Source organism: Solea solea, chromosome 19 (assembly GCF_958295425.1).
Source record: "Solea solea chromosome 19, fSolSol10.1, whole genome shotgun sequence".
Taxonomy (NCBI): Eukaryota; Metazoa; Chordata; class Actinopteri; order Pleuronectiformes; family Soleidae; genus Solea; species Solea solea.
The window spans coordinates 11,100,834-11,120,275 of NC_081152.1; the positions used below are offsets into that span (position 1 = coordinate 11,100,834).

Genomic DNA, 19,442 nt, shown 5'->3' on the forward strand with positions numbered 1-19,442 from the left:
ACTGATTGAACCAAGCCAACGCTAGATTGGACTAGCTGCCCCCAGAGGATTTCCCAGGCCACACAGGCTGGGAGTTGAGTTACACTCAGCCTCGGCCCAAATGGCCAGGAAACAGTAGGACTAGACATGAAAACCTCTCTTCAGGGACACACGTATGGAAAGATTTGTTGTTGGATTTACTCTCGGCATGTAAGTCCATAGTGTGGAGTTGGTTTACCAAAATTATTCAGTGATGTCAAGCAGAAAAAGATATTAAATAAAGTAAGGAATTTCATTGTTAGTTAAAGCCTTTTGGTCAATCTCAGTTTATAAAACAGCAACCAAAGACGATTACCAGTAAGGAAAAAACATTATAACGTGCAAAAAAAACAACTGTAGGAGAAGTGAACTTACTTGTGTGGAGAGGAGCGGTTGAAGCATGTCTTGGTCACATCCGTCACATTGGGATTACAGCAGTCGCCAAGGTCATACAAGAAGTTTTCCCAATTACATTCAGAGTCACATACACCATTACCCTGTTTGTGTTCAGGACAACGGCTCCGGTACCCAGACATGCAGTCTCCTGCATCGTAGCCTGTTAGAGGATGGTTGCATTCTGGGTCACAAACATCATCCCCGACTTTGCTGATATCACAGTTAGCTAGAATCAGTCGGTGACGAAGGGAGGAATTGGTCACATTGTGAATGCTGAGCTCCCAGGTGATATTGTAGGGGCTAAAGGCTTCATTTAGCCGTTGGTGCTGCAGGCTGATTTGGTGGTCTGATACAGTAGGCCTCGTCCGAGCATCGTCCCATATATTTATGACACGGTAACGCACTTTCTTAGGCCGGCGGAATTTCCAAAGCTGGTTGTAGTTTTTGATAACCTCGACATTGTCACAAACAGTTTGGCCACAAGCTGGGGGTTCGAGCGTCGTGTCCAATAATCCATCCGCACCTCCAAATCCACCGCCACCCACTAACCCCAATCGGCCACTTCCTGCCTGCTCAGGCTGAGGAAAGCTACCATCTTTTACAGTCAGCCACTTCCGGCCTGGGTGCTGAAATGTTTCACGAATGACCAGCTGAGGTAGATCGTGGGGGTCTTCGTGGCCCTGCATATCCCTGATAATCTGCCTCTGCCCTCTGGCCTGTCTCCATAGAGCCACATTTTCCACTGCTCCCCTGTAATTATGATTCAGTGCATTTCCCCCAGTCATCAGGACTTTGCACTTTTTGGTCAAAGGACTAAAAACCTCACCCGACTGTTCCCGACTGACGGCCACTTGGGCGCCATTGACGAAGAGCTTCATGTATACGCAGTCATATGTGACTGCCACATGTGCCCATTGGTTGGGTATGTAGCGAACATTCGAGTGGATGGAGGTCACTTTGTGGGCACGGTCAGTTTTAAGGGAGAAGAAGAATCGGGGGTCACGGTTTCCATTTTCACTAACTGCCTTGATACCAAGCAGCCAGCCACGGTCACTGGAGGCATAGAAACACTTGTCGTATAGGCCTGGGGAAAGAATGGAAAAAAAGTCAATTAATATTTGTTTCTTTCCAGGTGTGAAAGTGAACATATAAGAAAGCATGTCTATATGCTGATACATTTTAACTGTATACAATCTGATCATAATATGTAATGCAGTTTTTACAAAGAGGCTTAACATGTCGTAAAGATAAGAGAGCAAGAAACGCAATATGTTGAATATCTAAGGGAATTCTGTCCTGGAAATTGGGTGGAAGTGCATGTTTAGCTAAGGGAGACCCCATGGAAATGTGTTGGTATAGGTTTTTTTTGTGAACACTGAGCGCATTTAAAGTTCCTTGTGTAAATGTTCCTTGCCAGCAGGGTAGCCAGAAAAGGCTAGTTTTCTGCTAAGTCCTTGTTTTTGTAGAGGCACCAAAACACCTTTTTCCTGTTTCACTTGGACTCTGTCAGGCAGCTTCAGCATGGTAATGTGTTTTCACTTCTTAGGGGATCTCTGAATGCTACCTGTTTGTTTGTTTAGCGCTTGTTAAGGTACATGCGCAGGCAGACAACATCACGTCTGTGAGTGTGCGTGTATTTTCGTGTTGCATGAATCCAGACAGTCCCATCAAAGTGTGCAAAGGTTCCAAAGCACTTTGTCGCGCCTCATAATGTCCATCTCATCATGTGATTGACTCGGTGCTCACTGGTGATCTGCGGGGAAGGAGGGGAGTGTGTACTCCACCGTGATTAAAATACTTCAGGCTGTAATATATCTACCCATGAAGAGATAGTTGGTCTACAAATGCAGGTCAGATAACATACATCAGACATGAAGTGTCTTTTACTGTTGCTTCCAGGATCTGCGTTAAATGTGTCTAAGTGTCCTTCAAACGTGTCTCTTCTGTCTTAAGCGTGGTGTGAAATTATAAGCTCATCCTCATAGTGATGGCCACATCTTTGCTGCAGCGCACTTGTCCACCTCAGATGTCTTTGTTCCCCATCGATTAGTGCTACCCCCGGCCTGCAGTAAGTGACTGGGTAATGGTGACTGCATGAACACGTTGTTAACTTTGACCTGTTTCTAATTAGATGAGCGCTCCAGTATGCATTCATTAACTTAGTATTGCGGTGGACTAATGTTCAAAGAGTGAGGGCCGGGTTCAGCGTCAAGGTCAGCCTTTTGGTAGGTGACATTTTCAAGCTTTCCACTACACTGGAAGGAAAAAGCCTTCCATCTGTCAGCTAATGCACTCAAGGCTAAAAGGTGTGCTAAAATGCTCATAGGGCTCCTAGTGTAAACAGCTGTCATAATTCTGCCATGCTCAATTAATCTAACACACTACACTTTTCCAGACCCGGCTCTGCGACTGCTCGGGCTCACATAAGCACGCCTACACACACACACACACACACACACACGTACATGTACGCATATACTGATACAGATATACACACCCACACATAGGCACCAACAAATTGAAACACTGAAGTAGACATTTGTATCCACTCAGAAAGATACACAAACGTGTACGCTCACACGGAGGGATCCGCGCGTGTGTGTGTGTGTGTGTGTGTGTGTGCACACTACAGTGGAGAGCTGTGCTTGTCAGGTTCAACCTTCCTCTCACTTGCCATTTCCTCTAAGAAAAACACACTCAGGAAAAAAGAAGAGCATATATACATATGTATACACATATGTATACACATATGTATATATATATATATATATGTAATCATATATATATATATACACACACATATATACACACACATACACATATATATATATATATATATATGCACAGACAAAGAAAAATGTCACAGGGACTTGATAAAACGCAGGGAGGAAAGGAACAGTGACGACTCTGTTTACTTTTGGGCTGTTCTTTGTGGCTCTTAAAGGTCAAAGAAAAGTACTTTTCATAGTCATATGAAAGTGGCCGCCAATTTCCCTGAGAGAGAGAAATTCTCTCATATTTAACAAAAAATAACAATAATCCTTGAACCGTAACAAAGATATTGATTATTAAGTGTTGCTTGACATATGCACCAGATGCATTCAAACATGTTCCTTTTTTTGAAAATCAATTGACTTGAAATGAACACGACTCTCAGAAATGTGACTTTATTAGGGTTATTTTCATTCACCAACAAGTGGATATGTTTCTAGTTGAAATAATGATTACAGGAAATCATGTTTTACAGTTCCAAAAGCCAGATGATTACGGATTCATGTCTGAACTTTTGACTATCATGAAAACAAAAAAAAACGGAAAAAAAAAACCAAGCATCTATATTTTTTGAGTGTTTATTACGACACGAGATAATGGCACCGAGGTATTACTGTTATCACAGCAATTACCTGCCAACGTCTGCTTATAATTGTCCGCAGCAGGTCATGGAAGAGAGCCTGTGATTTATTTTCCTCTTACTTTGATGCGGGACACTGTAACATGACCCGGAAACAAGGGCTAATACGGCACAACAAAGTTTGCATAACATTCGGAGAAAGGACTCGATGTTCTGATCGTGTGTGCACACGCGTATATAAGTGCAAGTGCAAGTGCACACAAGTAGTCAGGGATCAATTCTGGCCCTGCAGGACTGTCACAGGAAACGTGTGTAGTTATGTCATATGGGACGCAACAAAGTCCCCACATATTTTAATGATGGTTTAATCAATCATTTGTCGACTGTAAAATCACAGATATTGATCCGTGAGCGCTCCGTTTCCACCTTAAAGTGGTCACGCAAGACAATCCATATTATCGGCTCTATACCTCAGCAAGGAAACACTGGCGACAAATGGTCGGTAATGATAAATGTCAAATTTATTTATTGCATATTGTTGATATATCACGCTCTTCATATATCTAATGTCAGTTTCAAACTCTGTGTTTTCAAAGAAGATATTAAAACTGGTCAATTGGAGTTTTGCACAGACTGTGCCCTTAATGACTACCCAAATATAAGCATATGTGCAGTATAAGTATATGTTAGGATATATAAGGTAATAAAGAATGAAAAGAAAGTTATGGTCAAAACAAAAACACAATAAAACAATAAAAAAGCAGCAGCTGCAAACAACCCTGTGCAGGGATCAAAACAAGGGGTTGGAGCATTTCGGGGGAGCGCTGGGATTTTTGAATTCTGAATTGGATTTAAAAGATTAGGCTTTATTGAATTTGTTTGATCATCATATTTGTTCTCTTCTGGACCCCTCTCCAGCTCACTGATTAGTGCACACATGGATCAAATCTTAAAGATTTTAACATGAACTGCAGTCTCTCCCCGTCACATGGAAGCCAGCACACTGGAGGGGCGTGCACTACAACAACAACACCTGTATAAAATGATGTGATCCATTACAACATCTGTAAAGCCCTCGATGTCCATTTCATGTCAAGATCGTATCGCAGAGGTGTTTATTCCAGTCTGCGGTCAATGTGTTGCTCATTTATTTTTTGTGTGTTTTGTTATTGTACCAGATTGAATTATACTGTACAGATGTTCCTGTATTTGTGTCCATTCCCAGAAAATCTAAGAGTCACTCAGGTCACAACAGACCCTCTCACCCCCCCCCCCCCCCCCCATTGTAGAGTCTCACAAGGGATTGGCTTTGCAGAGTGTGTCCCTGCCATTTGGCTAGTCCTACCTAAAAGTGCACTGCATCTTTGTAGACACATGCGCGCGTGCGCACGGACAGTTTTGAGAGTGCCAGACAGATATAAAGCAAAGTACCAAGTAAATTTACTCATATGGTTTGGATAAGTCCCCAAACATTTCAGACTGGCACAAGACCGAGTTCAATTCAGTTCAGTTCAAAGACAGCCATCTGCACAACTGTGGACTGTGTGGAGCAACGCTCCCTATCGGCAAGAAAAAGCATTTAAAAAAATAATAAAAAAATGACTGTTCTATACTGTAATGCACAAAATAAAACAGATGATAAAAGGCAGTTTTAATGGCACGTTCCTGGTGCTCTTTTCCCACATGGCTGCAAACTAAGTTGGACGTAATGGAGTGCGTAAAGAGACAACTGCTCAGTGTCTCCTCGCCTCGTCTCCATAACACCGGCAGGAATCCGTGCATCCTCCTCTGCGCAGTCAGTGGACAGTGATGCATCACTGCCATCGGATTCTGCCTTAAACTACACACTCCCCTGCGAATCAGCAGTACGGTTACGCGTAAGTGTCTCTGCGATAAGAGGACACGGAGCGAAGACAACACTGGGACATGCAGCGCAACCACGAGCAGGACATGTTTCGCTCGAGAGAAGAGAGAGGGAAGCCCTGGTTCTCTCGGTCGTGTCTCGTAACTCCGGTAGCCAATCCAAAGGTGTATATCAGGGGTGGTGGGATGGAGGGACACACACACACACACACACACACACGGGCTTGCTGCGCACTTTGAGCGCTTCTTCACACGCACGCGCACAACGATATCTCTCCCGATTGTGCCTGACGTGACGTGCTCGCTCACAAAGTTTTGGCAATTACATCATAGTTTTAAAATAGCCGAGTCGGCTCAGAGAAATTACATTTTACGCACAGTGACATCAGCTACCGGTCAGTTGATGCAGTAGCCTACATCTGCTGCCCGCGTCCTCCTCACTGAGATTCTATGATAATAACCCACACGCGCATCAGCCTTTTATTAAAGTGGGGGGAAAAAAATAGGAGGAAAAAAAAAGAAGATAAATCCGTGGGATTACAACAAAACATCAGGTTGCAGCGACTACACTGCTCTGCAAAGGTCGCAAACTTCAACATAATCCAGATCTTCAGTGACCCTGCGTTTGCACTGCACTAAAATGTGCGCCGTACTTTTGGGAGCATTACATCATTGTCTAGTCTGATAAATGAACTCATTTTCAACTCGCTGAAACTGCATGTTGCTTTCTCTGACACACACACACACACACAGAGAGACACACACAGCGTGACATTAAGAATAAAACACTGCACATTCACGTGTTCACTTCTCCATCAGTTTTGGATCGTGTAAAGTGTTGTGGTGATAACAGGATGGAGGATGCGTTGACTTTATCCTACCTGCAATCACTGTCGGTGATCGTTGACCTCCCTCGGGTTTGATCCACATCTCCAGAGTGAAATTGCCTCTGGGTATCTCCACGCCGGGCTTCAGCCGCAGCTGGTCTCCCCTGCCGGTGAAATAGACAGCTTTCTTCCGGTCTGGAGAGTTTTCCTCCGCGTGCGAGGAGCGCCGATGCTGGCGCAGCACCCGTCGCTCCAAGCCGGCAAGAGAGCGTTTGCCCCGGGGCAGACGCGTGGCACAAGCCCCCGGTACGGTGGCTTTCGCCTCCCTAATGCGCACCAACTCCCTCTTGGATCTCCCCAGTCCCCGGGCTGTCCCGCACTCTGATCCAAAACACAAGATGAGAATCACCAGGCAAGACACCCAGGGAGACGTCCAAAGTTTCATTGTTCGGGAGAAAAAACAGCAAAAAATAATATTAATAATAATAAAAAATAATACTATTTAAAATGATGAATGGCAAAAAAAAATGAATAACTAGAAGAAAAAATGTCCACAAATGTTCTCCTCTTTGGAATCCTCTTGAGTTGTTTTTTTTTCTTCTTCTCTCCTTTTTTTTATAGCGGTAAAATGTCAAAGCTGGAAACTGTCAAAAAATAAACCCATAAACCTATCCTGCTTCCCCCTCTTTATATTGCTAAGCCACGACCCCCTCACTTAAGCAAAACTACTCTTGAGACATTCAGGGAATATTTGATTCATGTATTTGTTCCACGGTGCCTTTTGAATGGGTCCCATTTAGCCAAAGGGATGACTAATAGTAATCAATCAAGAGGGGGGTCCGGCCGATGCCCCCCTCATCCCCTTTGGACGGTAAGAGTTAGCCTACTCGCAGAAATCCACAGTTGTCCGCCAAGCTCTTGTCACACCTTTTTGTTGTTTCCTTATCCTACCCGTAAAACAGCACCAGAAACGGCACATATTAAATTCCAAAGAAAAGTGGCAAGAAAGCCACCTCTCATATTTATTAAAGAGGAAACAAAAGAGGCAAATTGTGATGGGAAAAAAAAAACAACCCCAAGAAGAAGAAGGGGGTAAAAAAAAAAAAAAAAAATTGGAATCCAAACTTCCCTGCTGTGCCTGTGTGCCTGCACAAAAGTTGAAAATGCAACTACAATATCTGGTTAAGGCGAAGGAGAGACAGAGGGGCAGAGAGCTGCAGAAGTCAGCATCGCGGTCCTCATTGATTGCCTGGAGCAGATACACTTGGAGGAGTCGGGAGCACGTCGTCCGCTATAGAGGCAGTTGCTCTCTAAGTATTTTTTTAAGAACAACTCATGTTTCAAATGTTCCGGGGCTGTGTTTTTTTTTTTTTTTTCTCTCGCTTTTCTTTCTGTTTTTTTCAAAGTGGGAAGTCACACAGGTAGGCAACTCTCACTGACGGTAATTCTCTGTGTGGCGCACAGTGATGGGATGGTGTTTACGGAGTTTGGAGGGCGTATATGTGTATCCCTCTAGCGGTTACAATTGAAACAATCCAACACTTCCACCAGCGAGCACATGCAGGAAGGAGGACCACAAGCGAGAGAGAAGACGTCTGAGCAGATAAAAAAAACAGAGAGAGAGAGAGAGAAAGGAATCATCTCCCAGAGTGTGATACCTTCAGCTGAAAGAGAAGCTCCGCTCCACACTTGATTTCATTTGCAGTCATGGATACTGGCGCTCACTTTCGTCCAGATGCAAAGCAGGAATTAGTGGAAGACGGAGCTGCTCTGTGGATGTTTACCAAAAAAAAAATGCACAATGATGACACGAGACACTGTGCCACATTCGATTTAGACGTCGACGCTTTTCAATCAGCAAATATTAACATTCACACGCAGAAAAACAACATGTGTTTTATGTAATGTGAAAAATAAACTATTGAGCTACTCATGTCTTTCTCTTTTTCTTTTTTCTTTTTTTTTTCCTTTTGGAAAGTCTTCCCTTTTGGGGAAAAAAAAAAAGTTTGGCAAAGTATGACGTATTGTAAGGTAGACCCAACTGTTCCTGTCAACATCATGTTTCTCATTAAAGTCTTCTCAAAATAAAGTGCGTTATAGTAGATCAAAACATATGGCACGGTGACAAAGCCGCAGCAGTTACTGCCCCTTCTTTACTTAATTTGATAAATTATATGTCCTGTCTCTCCTTTCACTTTAAAAAGCACAGTTTGAGTCTTTTCTCTCTTTTTTTTTTAACCACAATATGACAATAAAGTGCACTTCTGTACCGGTGCATAACATCTGGCCAAATATAACTTTATTTAATCTTGCGTGGATGTCTTTAAGGGACCTTTAGCATCATGTACTTTTACTGAAAAAAGAAGGGTTGACAAACTTGTACCCAAATAAAAGTCTATTCAAACTAAAGTAAGTAAGTCTCATGGAGACCACCTCATTCCTTTAGTTTAAAGGAAACTCATTCGCCTTTTTTCGGTGTGAAATAAAAGAAAAATGTAAGAGATTTGTGGGCTTCAGGTTGATTCACACACCCTCGTGTTGACCGACATGTCACCTTAGATGGATCTGAATTTCAAAACCACACTCTCAACCAGGGTTCGTAATCCTTTCAGACCGGTGACAAAGCCTTCGTCACAGCTGTGGAGTGAAAGTAAAACAATCCTTTGGTTAATGTTACTGTTGCTCTGAGAACATTTTGACACAGAAAAGAGAGTGACTGTAGCAGTAATGGCTTTTTTTTTTTTTTTCCCCTCCTTCTTTCTCGTAGACACAGTCGGCTGGAATGCCAGTGTTTTTTTGCGCTCCGTTCTCCCGCGGTCGTTTGTCGTAAATGTGTGTTTAGACAGCCCAAAACTTTCCACCTACAATAAAGGGCAGAGAGAACAAACATTAAATATTTGCTTTCTTCTTTGTATGGTGTTGCCACTTTAGGCCACATACTTCCTTTTGTGTTAGGCGTAGTGGGAAATGACATATTGAAAAGGTGTTTGACCTTGAAAGTCGCCCTGCGAGCACAAGTTTCACATGAACCGCGGGTTGAAATCTTCTCAGAGGAGACGCGGCCCGGTCCAAACCAATGCCTTTGGTTTGATCCATTAATGTATCCCTCAAAACGCCACTGGCTTGCAGACTTTTAATGTAATTTGGTGAGGCATCAGACGTTGACGCTGAAGGAAAATGGAAACACAACCCCACCATGGTGTCAAAGGATCATGACAGGAGGTGAAAGACTTCTCCAGTCCTGTAATTACATTCTTCACCTAAGATCAGACTGTGACTCTATCTCAGTAAAGCATCATGAGTGCTGAAGATAGAATTGATGACATAACGTCTTGCAGTTAGCATCCTTCCAGATTGGTACACCATGTACAGACTAGAAAGGGGGGGGGGAATAAAAATGTGAAAGACACTCACATCAGGTAATGTGCTGTTCCTCTTGTATTATGCAAGAACATTGACTTCAATTGTTTTAGTATAGGCTTGGCGTCCACCGTCCAGCCCTTCAGGCCATGGACCGATCAACAAAAGTTTAGTGTGCTTCCCTGGATCTGTCAGTCGGCAGTGGTTGAGCATCACAATATCTCTTCCTTTCAAAACAGGCTGATTCCCAGGTATTCCTGGATTAAATGGTCCACAGAGTCAACATCCCATCTTAAACCCAAACCATCCGTCATGGTCCATGTCACAGAGTTCCTGAACTGTTCTTCAAAGTGTAAAAATCAGTCTAAAGCATAGAAAAAGCAAGTTGTGCATTCAAAAATGATGAGATAGTTACCATAATCCAAGAATCACATGTGACGTTTGAGTAGAATTTTGTGTTTGATGCCATACATCTATCCTTAGATGTAAAATTAAATCCATTGAATTATAGAATTTCAACAGAATGTCCAAATTCATACCCAAATACCAAGAAATTCAAATAGATAGTGAGGAACAGGGTCCCCCGGAAGTAAAGTAATCACACCTGTTGTGCTAAACTGCAGTTTAAGAGTTGTAACAACAAATGAAACTGTTTGGATTATCCACATTCATACTGGCATCCCCACTGTTGTCACTCATTTTGGCTCTAGAGAGATTATACTGCCTGTGAGACGGGTATAATAAAGCTAAAAGTTAATATTCAATGAAAGCAATGGAGTAAAATATGTTTCAGGGTGTTTTAGGTTTTATGATATATCACAAAAAGATCAAACTAAAGCTGTGGCTGCACTGTGTTTGGAGAAAAAGAGAAAAATCCCAGTGTTGTACAATAATCCCACTGCGTCATCCATGTGCAAGTCCAATAGGGGGAAGAAAAAAAAAAAAAAACATTGTCAGATAATCCATTAATGCACCCAGATTAATCTGTGACTGTGGCTGTTCTTAAGTGAAACCTAAATGCGTTTCACTCCTCTTTCTTCTTCTCTTTTTATCTGGAGAGAAAAACTGATTTACACACACAAGAGCCACTGATGTTAATACATTCGAGCGAAACCAAGATTATATTTACAGCAAATCAAAGAGAATTTCTGAATGGCCCACAGAGATGACAGGGAAATGAAAGTGGTTGTGCAAAGCTGCAGCGACAATAGGATTCCATGATAGTAGGCCGAACCTTGTAAGGCAGTAGCCCCTTTCTAAATATAATGCCGTTACAGAATGCCCATTAAAGCCCTTAAGAGTATAATCCTGTGCTACCTACAAACTCATGCTAGGTTGAATTTTTCAGTCATTCCATGAAAACGTGGCGTGCCAGGCGATTGCTGGGGCCGTGGGGCTGGAGTAGCAAAGAATGAGGTGTTGTTTGTTACTTTTAAAAGAGAATATCACAGATTACAGACAATGTATACATTCCCTTAAATCAGGTTTAATCTGTTCTAATGCTTGTGACAGCTGTCAGTTATATGCGCTTAGCATGTAAGGGCAGTGGCATACTATATATGGACACTATAAATAGAAAAAAAAAAAACGTCATTGTGTTAGGGTCTGACAAAACAGGATCGGAGATGCATAACATTTTTGTTTTTTTAAAAGAATGACACGTTTTGCTAAGAAAGACAAAAATTGTATTGCATATGAATGTACGATTAAAGCTGCAGTGTGTAGCTTTTGGTGACTTTTCTTGTGACAGTGATGTAACATTATTTGTATGCTGCATTTGAAAATGGGCTCTGTCAAGCAATACTATCAGACCTGACAGGGACAAGACAAAATAATGTTGTTAAACTGCTGTACAACCAGTTTTTTTAGGAATACAATTCACAATTCACCCGTTTTTGCTTTACTAGCACAATGTTGCTGTTGCCTCTGTGTGTCTTGACAATGCAAATCACTTGTGTGCAGAGGGAGAATGTTTCTGATCTAAACACGTGTGTTTACCTGCATATTTACTCCGATTATAGTCGGACTAAATGTCAAGTAAACCCGTTAGTCCGACCGAAATCGAGCTAGTCTTAGTCGGACTAACAAACTTGGATGATGCGATTCATAGTCCGATTACTCCTGCATGTATATGCTTAGTCAGACTGGAGTCAGACTTGGCGTTCTGTCCTCCCCGGTCTTTGACGCGGAAGAAGAAAGAGACGTCGCATAAACTTCTGTACTTTTGCCGGAAATCATGCGGTGACGGCGTCTTTCATCGGACAACACATCAACCACAAGAGCCATGCTCCATCTCATTTGTATCACAATTAACATGCACGAGAGCGATACAGCGCCACCTACAGAGGCGGAGTCAGACTCACACGGCGAACACATTTTCTAGATTACACTCGGTTGTCCGATTGCCCGTCTTAGTCTGACTATGGTCTTGGCTCGATTAAACTGCACATGCAAACATACTGACTAAAAACACTGAGTCACGTGGAGATTGTGTGGACTCACTTGACAATGTGTTGAATGTAAAAGATATTTGATTATATTAAAAAGGCTATGCACTTTGTAATTAATTCATCTCTCCTGAGTGTGTCACTATGTTATGCATAAATACAGCTCACGTACAATTTGTGTATTCCGATCCTACCTCACCAACTCTTCACTCTGTCTCTTTATCTTCTGGTTTCCAGGCACTACATCATTTATTAGTCATAAATGAGTAACAGAACGTAAGAGGAAGGATACGCTTATATATTTCCTCTCTGACTAAATGTGTAGCGTAAATGTGCAAATTACAACCTCGCCGCTTTTGGGGAAAACAGTTTTGGGGTTAAGAAAGAGGAAGTGATATATGCACGTCTGCCTCGTCAAATGGCGTCTGATTCGGTTTTATAACAGCCCACGTAGGCTGACCATGGTGACACGAGAGTGTCATCGTATGTATGCTTTCCAGACAGAAATAAATAGTCAAGAAGGGTAGGTCAGACCTCTGTGCTTTTATGAAGTAAATAAAGAAATTGCCACTAAATAGCAGAGCAATCAAAGGTGATTGTTGGATTTTTCTTCTACTACTTAATGTTATCAACACCTGAGTTATATCACCTTGTGAAAACTGAGAGCGGTAGTTTCCCTTTAAAAAAAAAGTAAAATAAATAACAACAAAAGTAACAAAAAGGGACAAATTAGTGTTTTTTTAAAAGCTTACTTGGACTTTCCATTTGCATCGACTCCAGACAGCCACAACTCAGAAAGGCGACGCTTTTATCAAACTTATTTTCGAGCATTAATCTGCACATAAACCAAATGCTGTATTTCTCCTGGGTCTGCACTTTCAAGACATATCATGAGACAAGGCAAGATAATTCACTGAGTGAGATGTACACAGGTTTATTGCCACTCCGCCAGTGGAGGTGCAATGGCAAAGTAAAAAAAATAAAATAAATATGAATATATATATATATATATATATATATATGTATATATACACAGCAGTCAGAATGCAAATGCAGCACTTCAGAAAACACCGTGCTGATTATCACACGTCGTCTCCATATGTAAATGTGCACGAACAGTGTGTTCCTCATCATCGGCGCGTCCTGGATTCGGAGCTGCAATTGTTCGCTGTGCGGTAAACAATCACCCATTATGAGTCTCCAACAGCAACCAAAGGCTTGTCCTTCGTTTAACTCGACTGCTTGTGGGGAAGGATTATATGTGCAGAGGTGCAGAGTACGGCACAGTCAGCACACTGCTGCTTGCCACCGCTACAGCAGCACCGTCTAGACGTTAGAGCACGTCCATATGGAGATGGTTAAAAAGCTCATTAGCCGGCCTACTTGAAATACAGTTGCAGTGACGCTTGTCCATAAAAACACAAAGTAGAGTGGTTTCTGCAGTGGTATTAACCAGGTTGTGGCATCAAGCCCCCAGGGCAGACAACAATTTGGCACAGGCCTCGAGTTCACCAAACGATGGCTGAAACTGAATGCTTTCCAAGAAAGGAATAAGGAAAGGAATCATTGGAAGATTTTTGGAAATTATTGCTTGGGGCAGTTTGATCCATCTGGGCAAGGAAGAATGGAAATGTGTTTGGTAAGGTGAACGGGAAGGGATATGGCCATGTGGAAAAAAAATGGCTTGGTGGTATTAAACAAAACCATTTATGGCGACCAAGGGTTTGCTTTAGGGCAAAGAAAGATTGGAGGAAAAGAGTGCAAAGGCCAAATTCATTGCAACTACTGAATTATCAGTATTATATTCACACATTGAGCCAAAAAAATCACTTTTTGACTTTTCAGCACCTGCACTTTTGAAACTTGAAAAAATCATTCAAATGTATCGTGGAAAAGCGCTCCTTGACAAGTGATAAATCCTCAGCAGAGAGTGGTCACACAGCGTTTTAGAGCAGCTTCATCGCGTGTTTTTTTTTTTTCCTAACCCGTTTTTGCTTTTATGGCTCGCAACTTTACTGCGTCGCTTCACTCTCACCGCTGCCATCAAACTGACACCAAACGATGGACGGATAAAGTTAACGACTATAGCTTGTGAGCTTAGTGAAGTGTTTAGCAACTAAAGGGGACAAATAGTTTCCTTCAGGAAATGGTGGAGAGGAAGACGGAGCGAGAAGCCGAGCGGGTTAATGGGTTTTATTGAACATTCTTCAAGTGAACGGCATTGGCCCCGAATGTCATTCTTTACTCAGGCTGTGTTAAAGTTCAAAACATCAACTGAAAATAAGAAGCAACCTAAAACATGCAAAAAATGTCCGGTTATTTCATTGAAATACAAATTGAAGATGTACTTGTTAATGAAATGACTTTGCACTTGCACACTGCCTACAGGCAAATAAAAGGATGAATTGACTTTGACAGAGCAGCACAGTAACAACCTCAAGATTTAGTCAAATGACGTATAATAACTATACACTGCAGCTCAACTGTTTTCCAAGCTGAGGTAATGCTAAGGTAGAGCTCGTCTTAAATTGTGCTTTGCGTCAGGGGTCAGGAGGTCTTTGGAAAGTGGTGAAAAACAACAACCAAAAAAAAGAGATCTACTTTAAAAAGAACAATGTGCTCCTGAACTGTAGATGCTAACTAAAGTGAAACAAATGGCTTTCGCAGGTCAGGCGAGTTTGACTCAAGTGCCTGTTAACAAAGTCAACATTTTCGCAAGAAACCTTTGTAAGCACAGCTCAAAGCCTCACACCTACTACAGTTTCCCCTTTATTAATACAACCCAGCCTCATTACTCAATATCTTTGAGATTGCGTGTTTCATTGGCAGGACAATATTTACATAATTTGGAACAATAAAAGAAAAAATAACCTTCCAAAAGCTTTAGAATCATAAATTGGCTGCAGTGTAATGACTCTGTTCGGCATGTATGGGTGTCTGTGTGAGAGAGCCAGTGTTTATCTGAATGGATTGTACAGGGTTCCTTGTTATTAACACGCAACGACCATCGTTCCAGATACACTCAGTGGCCACTTTATTAGGTACAGTTGATTAATGCCTTTCAGCGCATGTAGAAATGGTCAAAATAACCTGCTGAAGTTCAGATCTAGCATCAGAATGGGGACAAAAGATGATTTAAGGGACTTTGAACGTGACGTGTTAGGCTGAGTTTTTTTTTTCTAATGGGATTTTCATGCACAACCATCTCCAGTATTCACATAGAATGACCTGAAAAAGAGATGTTGATGAACAAGGTCAGAGCAGTTGCGCTGCTACAGCAGAAGACCACACTGGCTGCCACCTCTGCCATTTCATTAGGTGTCCCGTGTACCTAATAAAGAGGCCAGTCAGTGCAAATGTACCACAGTGAAAAGTGCCTTCAGCTCAGTATCACGGCAAAATGTCAGAAATGGTGCACAGTCAACAACAAGAGAGGAGGAAAGGGGGAAAAAAAGTGGAAAAAGAGCTGTGGACTTAAAAAACAAATACCTCATGCTCTTTTGGTGTCACAGCTGGCCAAAGTGCTCTATGGAGTACATAAGCAACGTTGCGCTGTTTATGGACAATTTGCGTTCACACAGTCTGGGCCGATGGGGGGGAAAGTGAAGAGGAGAAAAAAAAAGAAAAAGTAATGCGTTTAGTGCAAAGCTAAAGTCAGTAAGCAGAAAAACACATGCTGCAGCATTAGTAAACAATACATAACACTACAGTGAGATGAGCAAACAATGGGCACGTGCTGATTTGCAGTCAACAATACAATGTGGTACCTTAATGTGTCTAGGCCAAACAATGCAAAAGCCGATTATGCAAATTGGGGTTATCGAGGGCAATGCGATGTAACAATGGCACCAAGTTGATTGAGCTGGGGCCTTGTATGGTATGTGGTGTGTGTGTGTGTGTGTGTGTGTGCGTGCGTGTTACCCATCCCCTTGGGTTTTTTCCCCCCACAGATGTCCTTCCCAAAACAAGTCCCCCCGCCCCCCCCCCATACCACACTCTCCTCTCTGTTCTGAGGCCTCATTATTGGGGCTGCTGTCAATCAGAAGGTCAGGGGTCACGGCAGAGGATCAGTTTGATCAATACCCCCCAGCCTGATCAATCAACTCGCCTTTGCGCGTCCACCAATGGGAAACCAGCTCCCATCAAAGCAAAGGAGAGCGAGTGGCAGGATGAATTAGGGGTAAGAAAAAGAGAATTTTGAAAATGTCAGGCTCAGTGAACAGATCCCAGAGGATTGTTTTTTTTTTTTTTTTCCTCAGTTTAGTGTGACATTGTCAAGGACGGGGACATTGGTGGGTGATATGCGTCATAATCATGCACCTGTAATGCTGTTTTTGGTCATTTTGTGGCACATTAAAATCTGCGCTCCTCCTCAGTGGCGGCAGTCATTTCAAACTAAAATGGTTCACATTAGTGGAGGATTCGATTCAACTTAAATCACTGCATTTGCCTACAAAAAAGAAAACAATTCCGCTTTGCAATCACAAAAAGAAGCAAACTGTCATTGAATTATAAATCCTCTCATTTCATATATCCAAATTACAAGACACAAGCAGCTGCTCCTCGTTCGCTTCTTAACAATTGCAGTGTTTTGCGAAAATTGAAATGATCCATTAGCTTTGATTATCAAAACAGGCTTTAACAAATGGGTCATTTTTTCAGTATCCTCTCAAATTAAAATTGCCCAGTGTGTATTTTCCCGGAGGAATAATTCCTGCCTCCGAGTAGTTACAAATCATGGAAATGAGATAATGGAATACAGGAGAGAAAGGCAGTCGATGCTAAATCATTAAAAGTATACTTTCTTTACCTCGGCTTCAAAGCGACGCCACACATGACATAATTGGCCACGAGCCAAGCATAAAGTGCAAGCTGGCCTGCGCCGCTCGGTGGCATAGATAGATAATTCTTTTGCAACGAAGGGGTGATATTCTCACAACACGGCAACGACATGCAGCAATAAAACAGATTTCATACAAGGTGGATGCTCTAAAAATCAGCCTGAACAATATAATCAAGGGATGACACTTTAACATCCAATCAGTGGTGTGTGTTACCTTCAGACCACTTCAATCAGACACCTGGAATTCACCTCAAAGTTGTCAACTGAGATCCCGTCAGCCTCAATCTCCGGCCCGAGGAACCCACAGAAGAACAAAAACCCAAAACTAGAGACACATTCAAATTATGAAAATCTCGAATGGACCACTAAGACTGTGCAGACACAATGGAGACAAAACAGAGGAGAGGAAGAAAAATAAAAAAATAAAAAAAATGGCAACAGAAGGAACCAATCGTATAATGAGCCAAGAAAGAGGAGTTGATTATTTTCAACTTCTGACATTTTGAATCATTTCCGAGCCAAATAACACAATTTTACTGGTATGTGCAATGTTACTTGTCAAGGCTTGGGTTCTCTCGATGAAAATGTCTTATACAATTGAGAAATTATGTAAAAGAAAAAAAAAAGAAAAAAGAAAAAAGGCAGAGTCATGTCGGGAACACGAGTCATTTTTATACCCTGGAAACGGAATAGCGAAAGCAAGCCAGAACACAAACGGACAAGTCACACAAATAGGCCTGTTACGCTTAACCTCGTACGTAGCCTTAATTAAAAGGCTCTGAAATGCAGATAAAAAGATATTTGTCCTTCTCATGTCATTGTCATTAGCTGTGTGGAGTCGCATGGCCGAGGATGGACGTGCTCCCCAGATCATGGCAGCAATAAATAAATAATAACGGTGAGATCAGGGGGACGGCACCGAGGGGGCTATTTATATCCACAGAGCAAATTTAACCTTGACCTGCTTTTTCACAATGACCACATTTGCCTCCCGCGGGCCAAGAGTCAAACATTATATTTTCACACTTCGGCGTCATCTCATAACTCTGACTCGGATATGAAATATTCAAATGCTGCTCTGCTTGCTGTAATGGGCAGCGAAATTCCTCATCGTCAGCCTCACAGACTGCGGGCTGGCACACATGAGGAGTCAAAGGCAGGAAAAAAAAAAGAAAAACTCCACCTGGATGCACATCATTTGTGTCAGTGAAGGCATCATTGTGTAGTCATCATATTCTCTCCTATGTTACTTTGCCCAGAACCCAGGAACTCTGACAGGTTCGCGAGAAAGCCACAAACGTAGTATTTTTGGCCTTCTGTGGGAAAAGACTTCAATCGGTGTCTGTGTCTGATGTGTGTGAATGTGTTTATGTGTGCAGGTGTGCAGTGGGAGAGAGGCAGGCAAGGCAGGCGGGCGGGCGAACAGACAGGCGCGCCGGGTGCCTGTGAGGTCAGGGGCGAGGTGGAGTGTTAGCGGGAACGACACCTGACAGCAGCTGGGAGGATGCGCCCTGGCACTTCTGTACATTCACGTCACTCCCGATAAAAGTCAACACCTGCTGAGTGGGAGCAACTACAGCACCGGTGCCACCGAGTCCCCAATACAGGACAAAGAGTAGAGGATGAGAACACTTCCTTCCACCTGTCCTTCCCTGTCCCTCCAATGATCACTGGGCAGACAAGTCGGGACAGCTGTGCTGTCCATCCGTTGGACTGACTGAAAGGGTGAAGGTGATAACCTTGTCGGTGCCGGGGGTGGGAGAAAGGTTACATGGCACCACCTGATTTGGGTTTGGAAAAATCCAAAAAAAACCCTGAATGCTTCCTTTTGGTTGTGTAACAGCCAAGGTCAAAAGGAAGTTCGAGGATCTTTCTGTCAGATTAAATGTATGAATGTGGGGGGGGGGGGGTTTACAAGTAACCTGTGTGGTCACACTTCTGCTCACTGAGTCATTGTCATCAGATTGAGTCCAGTTTTTGGAGTGTTTACACGTTTCCTGCTGTCAGGGGATTTTCCTCAGGGAACTCCATCTCACTGGGCCGCACGGTTGGTGTAGTGGTTATTAGCACGAGCCGTTCAGAACAAGGGCCTTTCTGCATGGAGTTAGATGCACGTACCCTGCCTCTCGCCCTATGTCAGCTGAAATTGGCACCCTCATGTGGAGGATAAAGCGGTAGAAGATGGACGGATTGTGCAAAAACATGAGTCCCCCCCAGTTCAAAAACTCCCCAACACTAGTTTATAACTCTGTTAAAACAAGCACAACAGCCTAAATGAAGGCAAAATCAGAAATCTGAGGTCATAGTTGTATCAGATTAACATCCACTGCTCAGGA

At 42.7% G+C, this 19,442-nt stretch overlaps 1 protein-coding gene across 1 annotated transcript in view; it reads right to left on the reverse strand.

Annotated features, from left to right (window-relative positions):
* pappaa (pregnancy-associated plasma protein A, pappalysin 1a) overlaps positions 1-7,632 on the reverse strand; it is a 79,483-nt gene extending 71,851 nt beyond the window's left edge. The window contains exons 1-2 of the mRNA XM_058616915.1: positions 6,511-7,632; positions 394-1,498 (exon numbers count right to left, since the gene is read on the reverse strand). Of these exons, the coding sequence (XP_058472898.1) occupies positions 394-1,498; positions 6,511-6,901 (1,496 nt within the window). The 5' untranslated portion in view covers positions 6,902-7,632. The remainder of the gene's footprint in view (positions 1-393; positions 1,499-6,510) is intronic.
* Positions 7,633-19,442: the final 11,810 nt, after the last annotated feature.